Source organism: Megascapheus bottae, chromosome 4, assembly GCF_031878675.1.
Source record: "Megascapheus bottae isolate mThoBot1 chromosome 4, mThoBot2.hap1, whole genome shotgun sequence".
In the NCBI taxonomy this organism is placed as follows: domain Eukaryota; kingdom Metazoa; phylum Chordata; class Mammalia; order Rodentia; family Geomyidae; genus Megascapheus; species Megascapheus bottae.
In genome coordinates, this window is record NC_143512.1 from 17,399,803 (window position 1) to 17,420,011 (window position 20,209).

At 36.9% G+C, this 20,209-nt stretch overlaps 1 protein-coding gene across 2 annotated transcripts in view; it reads right to left on the minus strand.

The window, feature by feature from the left end:
* Man2a1 (mannosidase alpha class 2A member 1) overlaps positions 1–20,209 on the minus strand; it is a 162,536-nt gene that overhangs the window by 13,562 nt on the left and 128,765 nt on the right. For both annotated transcript variants that reach the window (XM_090331511.1, XM_090331512.1), the window contains exons 17-19: positions 13,775–13,908; positions 8,817–8,958; positions 4,797–4,930 (exon numbers count right to left, since the gene is read on the minus strand). In XM_090331511.1, the coding sequence (XP_090187637.1) occupies positions 4,797–4,930; positions 8,817–8,958; positions 13,775–13,908 (410 nt within the window). The remainder of the gene's footprint in view (positions 1–4,796; positions 4,931–8,816; positions 8,959–13,774; positions 13,909–20,209) is intronic.

Here is a 20,209-nt window from a genome sequence, read left to right on the forward strand (position 1 = left end):
TACTTATTATAAGGATATACATTATATACCTATATTTATCTATGTGTACATACACTTATAATCTATACTTCACCTATATTTAACTGTGCATGTGCGTGCTTGTGCCTCACTCTTAGCTACTTTTAGATTAAAGAAACAAGGGTCAGACTGAAAGGTGTTATGGCAAAAAGAAGCAATGCCATGAATACAAATTCTCTGAGAATTAGCGAAGTGGAAGTTAACTGCCCTCTGCAAGATAAGACCCAATTTTATGTAAGAGTTGTATTTTAGTACCAGTAAGAATACAATTAACAAGTAAACTGCTGAAGGCCAGCTGGGTAAAGTCCTACTGAGGGTTCCCGTCCGCACATGTATATATATACTGCAATAAAGGGCTTCCCAAGATACTTAACTGTTGAACTATCAATATTTGATCAACTGCTAGACAGGTAACCTTCCAAGCCTTAGGATAAATCCAAAATTGATGAAAGCAGGCTTGTTGTAAACAATGATATGTTTAAGCTCTTAATGGATTTATCAGCCTTGTAGTTACTGATATTAGTCCTATAAATAGTATTTCGTTTTTTGTTGCCTGGAAGGTTTCAGTGTGTGAATCTAGCTTTCTCTCTGCAGCTTATTTGACATTAAAGAGTTTCTAGCACACTTGGATCCAAACTATGAAGAGTTGAGATCTGCCTTGCTGGGCTACAAGATCTTATTCCAGGAGTGAGAATTAATTCTAGCCTACCTGATTCTCCTTATTATGCTCACTTAAGCTAACTGATCATCAACATCAGAAGCATTTTAGTCTAATTAAAACTTGTGACAGTAAGATGTCTTTTCTAGAGATTTTTGTTTACTCAGTTTGATCTGACACATTTATATGCTGACCTTCGAATACCATACTTTCCTGAGCCTTACATAAACATACGGGTTTTTAATCATCTTTCCTTTCCCTTCCTCCCTCCTTCCCTCTTTTTTTTTTTGGCTATCATGGGGCTTGACTCAGGGCTTGGGCACTGTCCCTGAGGTTCTTTGCTCAAGGCTAGGGCTCTACCATTTTGAGCCACAGTACCACTTTCATTCCTGCCTGGATTGGCATAGAAGGAGGATTACAGTTAGGAGCTGCTGTGTCCCAGATTCTTTCTGTTTCTACTAATATGTGAAGAACCAATATCCAGAGGTAAAAATGACACAGCTTTAACACTTGTGCGCTTGTAGGGTCTCTAAATCTATTTATGCCTCCTTTCCCATACCAATTATCACTAGGAAAGTGGTAAGGAATTACAGTCAAAGAAATAAATCTTGAAGTGGTCACTGCCAAATGCTTTCTATTTCCTATTATTGATCATTAGTGTGACTGCTGATCAACTTTGTTCTTCCACTGGCATCTCTGTATGTCCCAAAGTGCCAATCAATCCAAGTCTTTGGTTCCACTGTTTCTCTGCAGAATACTCTGAGAACAAGACTCAAGTCAGCCCAAGATTGTTTCCATGAGGCTGACAGGCTGAAGGCTTCCCATTAAACCCCCTTACTTTCTAGGAAGCATTTCTCACTGCATGTCCCATCAGCAGTACATTAGTCTGAGTAGAAGTTAAAAGCATTTCCTAGAAAAGTTAAAATGATACATAATATTTCTTAACTGTCCTTTTAAGTCAATTTCATTAGACATCAAAAGGTATAAGGAATTCACTTAAGAATATAGAGTTGTGTAAAAGAAATCAATATAGGATTATCAAAACATTGGAACACATTTAAATTGGCTATATTCTAACCAGGTTGTTTGATATATGTCAAGGCATGAATCTCAGATTGTCCTCAAACCCTAGATCCTCTTTCTTTGGCCTCCTAGGTATCAAAATTACAAGCATCTGGGGCTTTATGCAAGGAGTTTAAAATGGGAATCAAAAAAGTATTTTTCTTCTAAGTGAAAGATTTATAGATCTTACATAGATTTTTTTATTGCCATACTTAACTGAAGTTTTTACACATTAGTATCAATATAGAGAAAAAGCACATCTAAGCCAGAAATATTTTGAGGAGGTTCAAGAGAGAGTAGCTGTCAACACTCAGACAATGATGTTCGTATGCAGTTTTAGCTGTTAAAACTAAGCTATCTTGCCAATAATTGCTTTAAACTAGAAGCCTCAAGAAACTCATATGAATCTTGACATCTAAAATGAATATTAATTATTTTTTCCCAAAGAATTCAAAACACCGGAAGAATTCTTTAAATTAGAGGCTTCCATTTTATTCAATGAATTAGTGTTTTATTTATAGAATGCCTAGCACTGTGGGAAACCTGGAGATGAAATGGACAAGTTCCTGGAATCTAATGGGGGAAAAATGCATATGGAGATAAAGCAGTAAGTGGAAATTGCACTACAGTAGTATGATGTTCTGTAATAGCATTTTCACTAGGTTTTTTGTATTCACTCATGAAATCTATCTATGATGTCTGTCTATCTGTCTTATTATTTTCTACCTATCTGTCCGTGAAGCAGAAATTCATGGTCCAAAAGGAGAGAAAACAGACCGATCAAATAATCAAAATACACAGATTCCATGGGAAAATAGAAGGATATGATATGGTCACAAGGAAGTTAATTAAGTGAGCACTGATCTCAACTACTGCTAGTAGTTCTTGGGAAAACAGAGCAAAAGAGCATGTATGAAAGTGCTTTGAGGGAAGAGGGCATGGGAAGATCTTAGACCTAGGGGGAAAAAGGAGGGGGAAGGGGGATTAAAGCAGTAAACCAAAAGTAGAAATGGTGAGAGGCATTGAAGATGCTTAGAGGACAGGCAGGAGTCAAACATACCATGAGGGGCTCTCAGGCCATTGTAATATTTTTGCCTTTTATAGTGAATGAAAACAGTGAGAAAGGTTAGGCTGAGAAGAATAGGCACTGGGGATTACTATTGTGGGAAAAGGATAAGGGAGGGGAAAATGTCTATTATGAATGGCTGAGATGGTTCTACCTAGGAGGGGGGCTCTACTCAGTGTGTGAGAGAAGAAAGGCCATACTTGTATGGTTAATTAAGGGAGAACATAAGAGCAATGTGGGGTTACATCAAAATTGAGGCACACTTACAAGCACAAAAGAGAACATCAGGAAGGAGCCAGGTAAGACCAATTTAGGGGATAACACCCAGGCCCAGAGTTTTAAGTCCTACAACCAGCCAAAAACAAACAAACAACGACAACAAATTTAGAAGTAAAACCAATTTAGGGATATGTATTTGTGGGTTCCAGCAGGTTATACCATGAGGGAGAAGATACTCCCAAAAGATAGCATCTAAAATGAGAAATGGAGCAAGCCAGGGGCCAGAACTTGAACACTACATATTTTATGACTGAGGAAATAATTAACTGAAGAGATGAATAATAGCCAGAGAAGTTGAAGGAAAGTCACCAGTAAAGCACTGGCCAGGTAGTGTTTTAAAAAATAACAATTGTAAGTGTCAAATGACATTAGAAAGTTTGGGAAGGTATGACAGAAGATACCCACTGGAGATTGTCATGCTGGCAAGAGTTTTGTCAATGTACGATGGAGAAGAAAGCCAAATAAAATAAACCCTTCATATACTAAGTGCAAGGTGTTTTCTGCTTTTAATTTTATGAGAAGAACAAAGACTGCTGAACAGACAGTGAAAAAGATCTCCTAAGGAAGTGCTGGCTATGACAACGGGGTGGGGGGGAGGGAAAAAGAGAGGACTGTCAAAGGATCTGCAGGACAGTAAAGGGGACAAGTGCCAAGTCATGTGAAGCAATTAGCCTAAGAAAATAGGAGAGTAAAGGGAGGAAAATGGGAAAAGAAAGGAGACGTCATATCTGGAATGGAAAACTTTTTTATTAGTTGTTCTCCCTAAGCAGTAAAAGGTGAAGCTACTGGCTAAAAAAAGTAAAACTGATGGGAAATAGTGTAGTGCAGAAAAGAGACAGAGGACAGAGGGAAAGGGCCATGTGCAGGATCCTTGAATGTGGATGAGCAGTAATATTCAGGGAACTCTGAAGACTGCTCTGATGCCAGCTGAATATTATCAAGTACTCAGGTAAAGTCTAGCTTTTGCCAAACCGTTGAACACTCATGGCTGGACTTTGGTTTAGAGGAATATATCTGGTTATAGACTACAAACAAGTCAATCAATTCCCAATTAATAAATACTTTCCAATTAATACTAATTCTTTCCCCCCCCAGTAACTGGTCTTTACTCAAGGCCTCAAACTTGCTCACTTGGCATTCTACCTCTTGAACCAGGCTTCTAATCCAGCTTTTAACTGGTTATTCTGGAAATAGAGTCTGAGGATTTTTCTATCTGTTTTGATTTCAAATTGTAATCCTCTAGATCTCAGCTTCCTGAATAGTAAGGGTTACAAATGTGAGCCACCAGTGCCTGGCTTCAAACTTTTGAATAAATTCTACAATCAAGCTTAATTCTCTCCAGAGTATGTGACTAAGCTCATAAGCCCAGTTTTTAAAATTTATGTCTTTCAAATAATTTCACTTAGCTTCCTTGACATGTATCTTCATAATAAACACACAGACACACACAGACACAGACACAGACACAGACACACACACACACACACATACACACGCACGCACAAATAAAATGACCCAAATGTGGATCCAACACAATATTTACAATTGGAATTTGCTGTGAATGTAGGGCAATCTACTATGAAGACATAACAGGAGTGGAAATTATATATATGTATATGCATATGCATATAAGTGTGTACATGTGTGCAAAGTTGCCATTTCAAATTCATGTGACAAAGAACCACATCACTAGACCATACTAGTTTTTCCTACCATATTCACAGCACTTCTTTTTTCGAGTAGTATTCGAAACAAGTTAGCTGTAATTTTGTTATCATGGACTCCCTGTCCAAGGCCACGGTTATCATCTTGCATGAGTCTTCGATCCATGAAGACTTCAATTTGACCTAACAAACAAACAACAACAAAGCTGAGTAGGATTGCATACATATAATCATTGAGGATAATTACCAGAGGAAAGTATGATATCATCAGCTAGGGAAGTAGATATGGATAACACTGGTTTTCTTTTTTTGACAATAGCTCAGAGCCTCTATGCTAAGTTCATAAAACAGGATTGCATTTCTGCTTTTCTTCATGAATGTTTATTCATCTGTGATGAGAAGTTTAAAAATGGAACAGGACAGATCAACACTTAACAGAAACCTTTCCCCCCAAAAAATTTTACCTGCAGGGTAAATCAAGTTCTCTTGAACTCCTAGTAGTGGCCCTTAGAATAAAAATGCTGATGAAGCAAATTAGGAAATGCATATACATACAGTAATAAGACACATAGCTAAGAGGTCTTAAGATGTTTGAATGAAATCCAGGCTACTAGACAGGTGGCAATTCTGAGACAGTTGCAGAATTTGGAGACACTTCTTGATATGGCTAGCAGTACCTGACACTGTCCAACTAGTACTCTGGTCTATGTGGGTCATATTTAATTCCTTTATTTGGTATACAATAGTTCCATATTTCCTCTGCTTTAAGTTCTAAGCTACTAATTAGGTTATATAAGCTAGAAAAATGAAGAAACTAAAACTGGAATCAAATATATATAGGCATTTAAGATTATGCTCAATGAAACTTGAAATGAAAAGCTATTTACATTGTAAAATCATGTATATTATTCATATCTATTTTTGTATTAATGATCATTAAAAAGGAAAAAGATCCAGGCACCGGTGGCTCATGCCTATAATCCTACTCAGGAGGCTGAGATCTGAGGATGGCAGTTCAAAGCCAACCTGGGCACAAAACACTGTGAGACTCATCTCCAGTTAACCACCAGAAAACTGGAAGTGGTGCTGTGACTCAGTGGTAGAGCACTAGCCTTGAGCTAAAGAGCTCAGGGACAGACAGCACCCAGGCTGTGTAGGCACTGGGGACAAACAGCACTCCACAACTAACAGATTAAAAAAAAAGAAATTTTGAACTATTTTTTTTTTAGTAACTATTACTCTTGTAATCATATTAACTCATTTGTCTTTCTTCTTGGTTTAGGTGTCTAAGACACAAACCTATCAGTAAATAGGTAAATAGTAGAATTCTTATATTTACTATTCCTTACTTCTGATGACAACTACACATACTCACCAGCACTGTATCACTATTCTCAGGGCTATCTAGAGCTTACCATCAACCTCTAGGAAATTTCTATTCCACTCCTGTTTCTAAACATTAGTTCATAAAGTGTGACATTTAATGATTTACTGGATTGTGCTTTACTTTTTTCAAATACTATGGGTATTTGAAAGCCTCTAGCAAAAGCAGAGGAAGAAGATGTCTAACTGTTTGAATCTAGTATCTAGTACCTGTTTAGAGCGTAACTTGAGAAGTTAAAGCCAGACTCAAAAAAGGTGAACCAATTTAACAGTGATATTCACAGGGCAATACATTGAAAATGAACTTTACAACTCAGGAGGGGATGGGGGAAGAAAAGTGGGAGAAAAACGTAGGAAGCAGTAACAATGTTCAAGAAATAACGTACTCACCACCGTACAAATGCAACTGTAACCCTACTATACATCACCCTGACAATAAAATTTAAAAAAAATTAGTGATTGTTGAATCACTAAGATGGCTTACATTTGTCTACAGAATGGTGGTTTTATGGAAGTGAACATACAGATTGAGAGCTTCACTTAAAATTACAGAGTTCTGGATATTTCTTCAAAAAGTGAAAAACAGCAACACTGGCATGGCAAAAAATTAAAGAACAAGTAGTGAGTGGCTATCCCTGGCCCATGGTAATACCCTGAAAAGGGTGGCCAAGCCACAGACATCTGTGACAGGAACTCATTATCAGTCATTTTGGACTTGAACTGTGGGTCTAGATGCTGTCCCTGAGCTCTTGAGGGGTAGAGCAGTGGCCCTCCCACTGAGCCACAGCACCACTTCCGGTTTCCTAGTGGTTAATTGTTGATAAGGGTCTCAGCACTTGTGCTGTGAGCCACAGGTGCCCAGCTTCATTATTAGTCATCCACTCCCCCCCCCCCCCCAGTTCTGGGGCTTGAACTCAGGGCCTGGGCACTGTCCTTGGGCTTTCTCAAGGCTAAAGCTCTACCACAGCACCACCTCCAGCTTTTTCTATTGAACTCAAGGGTTTCATGCATGTTCCACAAGCACTCTATCACTAGGCCACGCTCCTGGCCCCATCATTAAGTCTTGTAAGTGGAGATTTACATGATTTTATCTAAAGAAGCCCACAGAACAACCTGGGAAAAAAACAACTGGTTTGTGTATGGAAGAGTACAATGGATGTAGATGCCTAGAGAAAAAGTAGCTCTGCGTAAAAAAAAAGATATATATATGAATATATGAGGTTTTTGCACCCATCATCATACCTAAAGCTGATCCTTTAGAGATTTTTAGCAATTCTTAATAGATTAAAAAGAAAATTGACAACATATGAAAACAAATTCTGAGAATGTATTTAATAAAAGTCTCTCAAAAGCTTAATGAAAGTTGGTGTGTACTATCTTATCTTCTCTTTCTCTACCTTGTTCTCTCTCTTTTGGAAAGTACTTCAGCTTCTTCTGGCTGCTTCATTCCCACATCCATGTCACTTCTACCCCCTTTCTTCTTTCAGGAGGAAGCAGAGCAACAAGACTATGTGCGATAATTAGTTTCTGGCACTTTGACAAAATACTGGAGTAAATAAGCTTATAGGAGCAAAGTGGTTTATAGCTTCATCCCGTGGTCACTTGGCTCTTGTTTTCACATTTATAGCAAGATAGAAATACCATGGCACCAGGGTGTGACAGATGAAAGCAGCTTGCAGCATGTCATCCAGAACGCAGGGGGAAAGGAGGAGACCAGAGACAAGGTATGCCCTTCTGGGGAATGCCTCTAGGGACCTACTACTTCTAGTTAGATGTTGCCTTCTAGCTTCCACCAGACAATCTCAACAGTGTCATTAAATTATAAATCCATCAACAAATTAATTCATTGGTCAGATCCAGCTACTTAATAGTACCACCAACTGTGGACAATGTCTTCAATGCATAAGCCTTTTGGGGAGCCACATCACATCTGAAATAACGTAAGATTGAATTACAACTTCATACTCTTGAAAGCTTAGGCAAGTTATTGACATTTTGAATTTGGATATTTACATTCCAGAATTCTCTGGAAAAACAAACAACAACAACAAAACAAAAACAGGCAATCAGAAGTAAACACTTGCTATTGTTTCCATATAAAATATCTACCAAAGACTTATATGTTGAAGTCTAGGTCTCAAGTCAGTGACGGACACTGAGTTGACTGAATCACGATGGTACTAACTTCATCAATGGATTACTCCATTGTTACATTCATAACTGAAAGGTCTCATTACTTGGGACATACCAATAAAGGACCTACTTGTCTCCACACTCCTTGTTCTCTTTCTCTCACTCCCTTTCTTTCTTCCTCTCTCCTTTTCCTTCTGTTTAACAACTACCACCAGACGAATAGCTCTTTCTCATGACATGCTTCCTCTATGAGGTTATGACTATAGCTGAAAGCTGAAAGCTGTATTTAAGTTACTTCATCCAGATTTTTTTTTATCACAATGAAAAGCCATTACAGTTATCGTTAGAAGTAATTGTGACATGGTGTCTTAGGTCCTTTTTTTTTAAATCTGAATATTGAGGCAATTCATTTCATGGTGCTAGTACAAAACTTCAAATGACTACTCTGGTTCTTTACAGATAGGTTTCCATTGGAAAGGCTAACTGGATACATTTGGCAAAATGTTAGAGCTGAAACTTTTTAAGAGCAAAAGAGAATTTAAAGACCACATACCAGAAGTCAAACTTGAGACCCCCAAAGACTGGGCAGAGAGCAGTGTCAATCGGCGATCAGCATCCTGGATGTATGCCATTGTGGTCATAGGGTAAACATTTGCTTGAAGAGGCAATTTGTCCATTGTTCTTCTGGGCTGAATCTACAAAAGCAAGCAATGCCCTTTTTGGAAAATGTGATATTTACATATATGCTTTTATAAAATAGGACTATTTAAAGTACTGAGTCCTCTTCCAAAGATAAAGTGACACCAGTTCCATTCTTGTTCAAGCAAAAGGAAATCACTTGAAAATTAAACCCTTCTTTAAAACAGTATGAAGGAAATCATGTGGATCTTAGAAAACAATTTTGGAGTGGGAATGGAAGAACTTGCCCAAATTTTTAAAATAGGCATTTCTATTTAAATTCAGAATAAAAATACCTAACAAAAGTCTTCTGGCTCTTCCATATTTGCATAAAACAAATTATAAAGGTATTAAGTATTCATTTCTCATCCAAACCTAACATACTGCTTTTGTAATGAATGCTAAGCATAATAGCTCTGTATCCCCTTTCAAGAAATACCTCTTATTATTTTTGAATCCATTTTAATAAATATCACAGATCTCCCACCAAATCCTATAATACATTACACATTATAATAAAATGCATTTATATTTAAAAACCACTCAATGTTTACTCTTCTTGTTTAGTTTCAATTTAGATAGCTCTAAATTTGTTTCTCATAACCTAGTGTATGAATGCATGACATAGAATTTTATATTTTGAAAAAGATTGTCAGTAGCCCAAAGTTAGTCTGGGTTACAGAGACTTAAATTTTAGACTCAAAAGCCTACTGCCAGTGAATCTTATTCATGCCACTTAAAAGTGTCATCTCCTGGGCTGGGAATTTGGCTTAGTGGTAGAGTACTTGCTAAGTATGCATGAAGACCCAGGTTTGATTCCTTGGTACCACATACATAGAAAAAAAAGCTAGCAGTGGTGCTGTGGCTCAACTGGTAGAGAGCTAGCCTTGAGGAAAGCCCAAGGACAGTGCTCAGGCCCTGAGTATAAGCCCCAGGAATGGCCAAAAAAAAATTGTCATCTCCTCATTTAAATTTATGAAAGCTTAAGATGAAAGTCAAAATGGGAGAAGTACAAAGTCATCATAATAGTTCATTTGTACTGATTTCTCATCAATAGAAGGATGATACTTACTGAGGAATGCCTCATAGATCTAATCTCTAATATTTCCAGCAGCCCTGCAGTATGTCACACAAGTTATTGGATGTATGTGCCCTCCCCCAATTTATGTTCTTATAACTTGTGAATGAGACTTTATGCTAAAATATTCCATTTCAAAGACACAGTCTTTCACTGAAGAAACAGAAGAGGCCAAGTTGATTTGAGTAGGTCCTAAGCCTATGCCTGGCATTCTTGTAAGGGAAATATAGACACTGAAAGAAAAGAGTCATACAGGGTCATCTTCGTGTGACCACAGAGAAAGAATTGGCAGTAATACATCTATAGGAATGCCAGAGGATACTGACAAATACCAAGAAGTAGGAAGGGAAAGGAAGGATATTTTTCTACAGACTAAACAGGCCCTGTAGAAACCCTGAATTAAGGTATCTAGTCTCCTGAACTGTAAGAGAATAATAGTTCTCTTGTTTTAAGCTACCTAGTTTGTGGTCACTTGTATGGTAGCCCTATGAAATCAATATGTGGGTAAAGAAACAACTGTAAATTGTGGAAGAAAGGAAGGAAGAATGAAGAGGAAGAGAGGGGAGGGGACCATACATACATACACACACACACACCACACACACACACACACACACACACAAAATCCTCTCCATTTATCCTAATTCTGACCTTCCTACTTCAATTATCTTGTATCTTTAAATATGAGATGTTTAAATCTGCCATAAATGTATTGTTGCTTCCCAGACCCCACCTATGGGGACTTGTCCAAGTATACCTAATTTCAAAGGCAAATAGATTATGGCTTTAAAAATATTTAGATTATGGACTCAAAAATATTTTTCCCTTTTATTCAAATGTTTGATCCTTAAAAAGAAAATTAACATTTTTATTCACTCATTTTTACCAAGTTTTCTCATTCATGTATACACCCACATATACAAATAATTGCTTCTGAGAGATTTTAAGAAAGGATTTTATTTTGTACACAAGGAAAATGAATCACCATAAAAAGTCAGGATTGCATTTGAAAACCAAATGGCTATAGAATTAACACATTAATTGAAATGTATGTAGCGATTTCTTATACTTTGGAAAAGGTTTAAATTTAGAGGAAATCATAAAAGAGAAAACTATCACACCCTTTCCACTTACAGTCACTTGAAAACAAAGTAGAAAGCATATGTTGTGTAATTATTTCTGCTCATAGCCAGGAATTTCCAAAATGCTAATGTACAAAAAATTGCTCCTTTATAAAAAAATACCATTATTTCAAAGACACGTTGCAAGGCACATAACTCAAAACACAGAGATTGGGTTAACAATAGAAATAGGACTATTACATTCTGATAAAGAATTAATGATCTCAAAAATCTGTATGAGAATTTTCTGTCTAATATTAATGGAAATTTTGATAAAGAATATTCCTGCCCACATTTCTAGACAGACATGGTTCTATGTGTATATATGTGTGTGTATATATATATATATGTGTGTATGTATAGGTATGTCTATAATGATGTAAGAAAAAATTGCATAAAATTAAAATTTCTATAAATTTTAAAATAATTTGATCATACATTTATAAATATGTAAGATAAAATTCACAAAGATCAATTCCTCATGAGGAAAAGATATCCATCAATCCTCTAGTCACATTTCCTTTCTATTATATAAATAAAATATTATATAAAAGTAAAACAACATATGTATATTAGCATAAACTAATTATACAATAAGGTCACAAAATCTCAATTTATGAAAAATAAATTCTTATAGATGTTCTGCAAGAAATACTCTCACAATTTTTTTTTTTTTTTTGCAAGTCCTGGGCCTTGAATTTGAGGCCTTGGCACTGTCCTTGGGCTTTCTCGAGGACAGAGCTCTACCACTTGAGCCACAGCACCATTTCTGGCTTTTTTTTTTCTCTGTATGTGGTACCAAGGAATCGAACCTGGGTCTTCGTGCATGCTAGGCAAGCACTCTACCATTAGGATAAACTCCTGGCCCAATTTCTTCTTCTTTTTTTTTTTTTTCTTAGGAAATCTGAATAAACATAGAACCCGTGTCTGTAAAAATTTACTTTTAGTTTAGAAATAATTTATAACTTTGGGCATATTTTTCAAAGGATCTAAAATGAATTGACCCATTATATTAATTCACTAATACAACCAATCCTTATTCATTTTATCATTTTTTTTGTCAGTCACGGAGCTTGAACTTGGGGTCTACCTGCTGTCTCGGAGCTCTTTTACTTCAAGGCTAGTGTACTACACTTTGAGACACAGTGCCAATTGGGGGACTTTTCTGTTTTGGCTGGCTTCAAACTGCTATCCTCAGATCTCAGCTTCCTGAGTAGATAGGATTACAGGACCAAGTCATTGGAGCCTGGTTATTTTTTTCTTTAATTCTTTTTTTTAAATTGTAATTAATAGAAAGGTTACATTATATTCGCCAGAAAGAAGGTGCATTACTTCACATACATTGATACCCCTTCTCATGTTTTTGTCCCCATTTCTCTCCCTCTACCCCTTCCCCTCATCTTTTTCCCCCTTTCCTTTCCTATTTCAAACAAACAAATAAACGTATATACAATATACCAGATAAGAAGGTAAGATATTGTAACAATATGAGAATAACCAAGGGGCAACAAAAGAGATGAGAAATAACATAGTACATTAAGAACAACAATCACACATTATATAGCTCTTGTTTCCACATCCTGGAGGTCCTTTCATTTAGCCTCATCCTATGATGGAGCCTGGTTGTATTTTTTATTGTGATTAATAGAAGGGTTACATTATATTCACCAGATAGAAGGTGCATTACTTCACATACATTGATACCCTTTCTCATGTCTAGGTCCCCATTGCTCTCTCCCCATCCCCGCCCCTATCTGATCACAAGGTGAAATACTGTAACAATATGAGATAGCCAAGGGACAGCGAAAGAGATGAGAAGTAACATAGTACATTAAGGACAACAATTACACGTTATATGGCTTTTGTTTCTATATCCTGGAGGTCTTCACTAAACATATAACAAACAAAGGCCTCATATCTAAAATATATCAACAGCTCAAAGAATTGAATCACTCCAAAACTAATCTCCAAAGAAACAACCATCCCATTAAAAGATGGGCCAACATAAAAGAAATGCAAATCAAAACAACTCACTCCAGATTCCACCTCACTCCAGTTAGAACTGCCAGGATCAAGAAATCTAATAACAACAGATGCTGGAGGGGGATGCAGCCAGGAGGGATCACTACTACACTGCTGGTGAGAGTGCAAACTCATTCAACCACTATGGAAAGCAGTATGGCAGTTCCTTAAAAGACTAAACATAGATCTCCCCTATGACCCAGCAATTCCACTACTTGGCATTTACCCACTTGTCCAGAAACAAGGACATACTAAATCCACTAGCACAATGATGTTCATTGCAACACTGTTTACCATAGCAAAGATATGGAACCAACCCAGATGTCCCTGAGTTGATGAGTGGATCAACAAGATGTGGTATTTATACACAATGGAATTCTATGCTGCTGTCAGAAAGAATGACATTGCCCTATTTGTAAGGAAATGGAATGACTTGGAAAAATCATATTAATTGAAATAAGCCAGACTCAAAGGAACTTAGGCTCAATGGTTTCCCTCATTTGTCATAATCAGTAGAAACCTTGGGCTCTCCTAGCAGAGATTTACAATAGAACAAAATCTAGATACATAAGGCCATATAGTATGGAGCCTGGTTATTTTTAAGAAATTTACCTGGTATCCATTTAGGTCAGTATAAAATCTGTTTTGGTTGTTTATTTTAGAAGAAATTCTCATCACAATCTCACGGTTATATACCTCTCGGATGTCTATAATATTGGAAACTTCCACAGATTGCCCTTCAATTCCTAAAATTAAAAAAAAATACACATTAGTAAAAAGCAATTACTGCCATTCCTCTCCTAAAAGTAGGGTAGATAACTCCTATCAAATTAACATACATTTCCTTGTTTTCTGGTTCTTATTTTTATAATCTCTTATATTCAGAAGTGTGAAAATTTATTTTTTGTCTATTTTACTATCAGAAGACAGATAGCATTTATGCAGGGGCATAAACAATTAAACAGATGAGGATGAGATGTAACCTGTTATGGACACTCCAGTGAGTTCTGAGGGGAAGAAGTGCGTTAGGTGGGAAGAGGCCAGTTCTCTTCCTTAAGAGTCAGTCTCCCTTCTCACCTGCACAAACTACTTCCTGAATGTCGCACTGAAACCTAGGTCTTCTCCTTTCTTGGTATACTCCAAATTAAGAGCCATTGAAACTTACACTCTACTGATTGAAGAGATGTGTGTTGTTACCCATAATCTATTTCTAGAAAAATAGGAGATCCAATGAGATGATTTATAGCTGAAACCCTTATTGATGTATTAATATTAGTAAACTACAGTCTAGAAAGCTCCCCAGAAGTAAACTACATCTCAGTTGAGTTTCTTATTTCTTAGAAGCTGGAGTTATGGAGTAATCCATTCAACCTTTTGTAATGTAAGGCAAAGCACAAGTAAAAAAAAAAATAGGTCCACATATCTCAACCTTTCTTTTTTTTCTGATAATCCTAAAGTGTTTACTACCTTAACTGTCATTCTACCTTGACTATTTTGTTAGGTCCTCAACAAAGCCTTGGGTTAATTTCAGAAATGAAGAGCGGTATCGTGAAGAATACCAACACTCTCAGGCAGATGGAGTATATGTGAGAGATGTTACAGGATCTTCAAAAGAGAGCAATCAGGAAACAAGTCACAAGAAGACAAATTGCACTACCCTATTTCATAAGCTGATGCTCTTGAAGTTACAAGAACCCTACAAACTTACCTACAGTTTTATTTCCTTTACCCACCTTTCCCTACTTTTCACATGTTTGTCACTCTTATAAACAGCAAACGCTCTTATACATAGACTTCATTAAACTAATTAAGTCTGTGTAGGGATGGCACAGAAGGGCAAAGTAAATATGCTTCCCCACTTCTAGCAGTCAAAAGTAATCCCCACAGCTTAGGGACAGTGACAAATGTTCAAAGAAAACTTATCTGTGAGAGTTATGGAAAAGAATTAACAGAGTAAACTTATACAGTCCAAGCTCATACATTCTGTGAAAGACACACTAGAAAGGATAAAAATACAAATAATAATACAGAGATAGGCAATGCTAAATGAGACATGCTATATATTTATATTATTTATAAAATGTTCACAAAACATTTTTTCTAGTATAGTTCTCTTCTATCTAAACCATCTCAACTGGAGGTAACTTTAACTTCTTACTATGTTCGTAACTGTTTTATGAGTACAAGAGGGGATGGCCATACTTTTATGGCCACTCTGAACTATTAACTTGCCTGTTAAATATATGCATTCATTTCCTTCTGACAGTTCTCAGAGGAACTTGTAAAGGAAGATGACCCCAACACTCCAACTACTCTTAGGAAGTTTAAAAAAAAATCACATAAATCAGATAGCACAACATAATCTTCTCTGAACTAGAATATAAATTGCTTTAAAGGCAAATTTTATTTTAATGTGCTTTCATTAAAGCCAAAATGAAATGCATATGGAATTTTAATAGACGAACATCTATAAATGAACTTAAGTCATTCATAACACAGATTGTAGGGGGCGGGATTATAGCTCAATGGTATAGCTTTGTGTATGCTAGGCCTGGGGAATACATTCCTAGCACAAACAATCAAACCCCCCCAGAAAAAAAAATGATAGTATTCATGTAGCACTAAAGAGCACCAGTGATGACAGGGAGTTAACTCTAACTTACAGGAAGCACTTAGAGTATAGTGAGTAATCTTATCTGCCTTCTTCTCTATAGACTGGGTAGTCTCTTGGGGTTAACAGAACATATGAAATGAAATAAGGTCTTAGTAAAAGTGAGTATCATTGATTTCAATTCATGTATCTCCAGAAAATATTTACAAAGAAAATGCCTCAAGAAAAAAAATAATGATTTCACATTCCCCCTAGCAAAGCTAAATTATTTCTACTGAGAAAGTCATCTTCCTCAACCTTAATATCATCCTCAGATCACATTGTGACAACAAATCCTCAAGCTCTTTCAAAGCAATTCTGTGATCACTCACAATTTGACAAGACATTAAATTTGGAGTCAGGATGGATTTTAAAAATAAGATCAATGCTATACTACTACCAACAAATCAAATTAAAACCCATAATTGCAAAAAAAAAGAGTTCTCGAAGAGAAAGTGTTTATATTTAAGATCAGAATATATGTGAAAGATAAACAATTACCAACCTTCCATTTCCATGTCAAGAATTCCCTAAAACATGCCTTTTCCTAAGAAGGAAGCCAGAGACAATCCATGGAGCCCAGTGGCCTGCTGAATTTCTGTAGTACAGGATAGAGAGGGAGTTACTCTATGAAAGTGGTTCTTTCTGGGCCTGGGTAACCATGGCTTTCAAAACCTTTGCTGGTTTTCTGTAATTTGGGCGAGAAAAAATGGATTCTACAAGATCAGCACCCTACAAAAGGGGGTGTAGTCATGATCAGTATTCAACAATGAGAAAGAAGGGGCCTCTTGTTCCTAACACCTCCCCGCTAAAGCAGAAAGAAGTGTCCATGTTCATTAACATAAGCAATGTAAGGTCAAACAGAGACAATGTATAGGTGAAAATGTATAAAAAAGAAAGTCTTTTGGATGCCACCCCGTACAGCTTCTCTGTACATGCTGTGGATTTCAGTCTCACCCCTGTGATAAGGGGTATTTTTTCACTGGAAGTCTGTTAGCTTCTCATAGGCATGGTCCATCCCACACATTACAGTTCTTAGTATCTTGGACACATGGTAAATGATGAATCACTGTTAAACAAAAACAGCTAAGATGTAAATGCCTGATCTTCATCACACAGAAGTTAGCTGATATGAGCAGAAAGCAAATTGGCCGTGGACAAAGTTTAAGCAGCTGAGAAAATGACAAGAAAGGGATTTTCACTGTGGACAGCCAAGTGTATGTTGGGATGTAAGCTTCTCAGGACGGGGAATCATATCCTTTGAGCTCTCAGCATGCAGCAGGTAGTCCATAAATGTCGGCTTAGAGAAAGGGTGCAAGCTACAAAGGCCTAGTAGTAACTGACAGTCATTGTGTACCAGATGCTCACCACATATTATATACAAAAACTCATTCAGTCATGACACTGTTAGAAGGCTGATGGCACCAGGGGTAGGTCTTTCAACCATCATGCCTAATTGGCAGACAAACAACTGGAGAAAGTTGAGTTACCTTGAAACCAAGGTCTGGGGGAAGTCCTTCCTGCAATAACTATGGATTTTAGGTGGAAGTAAAGGGAATAGAAAAGAAAGGAGGTGGGGAGAGAAATAGATGAGGGAACTACTCAATTGTGTGCGACTGAATTAAGGAGAATAGCTTGTCTGCACTGAAAGCCTCTTTAGAACACTCAAAACTGTCAGTTTTAAATGATATGCTCACATTAGAAGCCAAGAAAAAGCAAATACATTTAAAAAGTAAGGCATTTGATCTATTTCATAGCTATCCTTCCACTGTACATAGCTGAGCTGAGTCCAGTTGTGCGCACAGGAAGAATGCATCAGCATGTCTGCTGCTTCCTATTGCTAAGAATCAAACATGGAAAAACCTGCTAGAGGTCCATCAACAGGAAAAGAATGGAGAAATCAGAAATAACAATGTTATGGAAGAAGGAGGTAGCTGTGTGCCCAGCAGAGGGAAGACCTGATTCACTATGCAGAGAACAGACACAAACACAAAATGATACTCTATAGATGCAGGGGCCTACATGCATGTATGTGGGCACAGACTGCATTGTTTCTCCTGAGGCGTGTGCATGGAGACCAACACAGATTCTGGAGGGTCTTTATCTTATGTCTGTAACTGGGTAGAGTTTTTGTGGGGGGGGGGGAGAAATAAATGTATATAGTATGTTTTTATTTATAAAAATTTTAAACATTTTTGAAAGTAATCTTTTCTTAGCTACCATGTAGAAATGAAACCAAGTAGGTTGCCCTTGCCAGGCTGGATCATACATGACACAGCTCCATGATTACAGCACCTTCCATCTGTCAGATGTGGAGTCACTCTCCAAACGATCCTTGTCTTCTCAGGAAAGATGGAAGCAAGAGAGCCGAGACAGAAAACCTAGAGGACATCTTCATCATTCCCACAACTGACAGAGGGAACATCTGGGAAAAGTGTAAAGACTCTAAAGAATGTACTTGGAGAGCCTGGGGCCATAGCTCTGGGCAGCAAAACCAATAATGGCTGTTCATGAATCTTCTACATCATTTCCTCTCCAGTACCTACTCTTTCCCCCTGAAACAGCCCAAATCTGACAGAAGCCTGGCCCACTTCACTTTTCTGGATCATCTCATAGCATTTTTTGAAATGCAAAGTATTCCTTTGTATGGAATGTACTCTTAACAAATCAGATAATATTCTCCTTTCGGCCAACCAGTCAGTGAAATGAAACAACCAAGGAGAAAAAAAGCAAGAAAGCCTAAGCTTACTTTCCACCCAAAATCCAGAAACTTATCAGTGATCCTTTGATATAATTAGGACAGATCTATATTAAAATAGCCTATATTAAAATTAGCCTATATTAAAATAGGCTAATAACATTGGCCCATGGCTATCTAGGGAAATGAAAAATGACAATAAAATCCTTAAAAGATACAGGCATAATAACTGCCTTTCTGAATAAGACATCAATACTCAGAAAATAGGAAATGAATTTTCCAGTTGCCCATCATATAAAGGATTAATAACCAGACTATAAAAAGCTCCAAAAATTGAATACCAAAAGAATAAGTGAACTGATAAATAGTGAAATGGAACAAATTTTAAAACAAGTTCAGTGGCTCAGAGATACTCGAATGTTTGATGTCTTTACATAAAGAAAATCAAAACCCCATCAGGATCCTCTCTCACCCAGTCAGAATGGTTTTCATCAAAAACACAAGTAACAACAATGTTGATTAGAACATAAAACTCTTATATACTATTGGTGGAAATGTAGATTAGTGCATCTACCACGGTAATCAATATGGAGGGTCCTAAAAAAACTAAGTTGCTGCAAATAAAAAATAGAATTGCCGCAAATCCTGTGATCCTGCTCTCCAATTCCTGGATATATATCCAAAGGAATTTAATGTAAGTCTATATATAAATAATCAAGACACCTATTCATCAGGTTTATGGTAGCACTATTTACAATAACCAAACTAAGGAATAAATAGATAAATAGAAAGCAAATGTAAATCTCTCCTACATACTTCTTCCCTCTCTTTTCCCCCTTTCTCTAGAATATTACTCAAATATGCAATGCAATCACAGAATTTTCAAGGAAATGAATGGAACAAGAAATCAACATATTAAGTGACATTAGCCAAATGGAGAAAGTAAAATACCATATTTTCTCTCATATGCAGAATCTGGACCTTAAAATAAATAACAGGTAGGTCAGACAGGTTCTGTCTGTGGCTGGTTGAGTTACCAGTGGGAGAAGTGTGTGCGTCTGTGTGTGTGTGTGTGTGTGTGTGTGTGTGTGCACGCACGCGCGTATGTGGTGGGGGGGAACAGTAAAAGGAAAAGGCATGAAAGAAATGGAGGATATACATGTATTTTATACACATGTAAGAAAACAATTATAAAACCTCTTGAACAGTGTTCTGAAAGGAGAAGATGGGTTTGATTGGATTCAATGTATGGAAATATCACAATAAAACAATTTGTCCACCTAATTTATGCTAATTAAAATTCGGTGCAAAGAACGCTAAAAAAATAAGTTTAAGTAAAAGTGTGAGTGAAATGTAATATGATTATCAAACGATACAAAATAAATCCTACCAAAGCCCACCTGAGAGTCAAGGTACTGTCTTTGGTGATATCTGCTTTCCCTCCATCTGATCAGAGAGGGTCAGACAAGGAAGCAGAAGTACAACAATAATAGCTGTCGTGAAAAACAAGGGTTCCAGATTTTGCATATTTACTTTTCCAAAATTGGGAGCATTCTGGTTTGTATTTAATTCGCACACAAAAGAACATTTTTCTTATTACATATTTACTTTTGTGACACTGTTTCTGTGAATTTTATCCAACTACTCTTGGAGCTGACATTTTGTTTTAGTTCAGCATGTACATTTCAATGACAGTTTT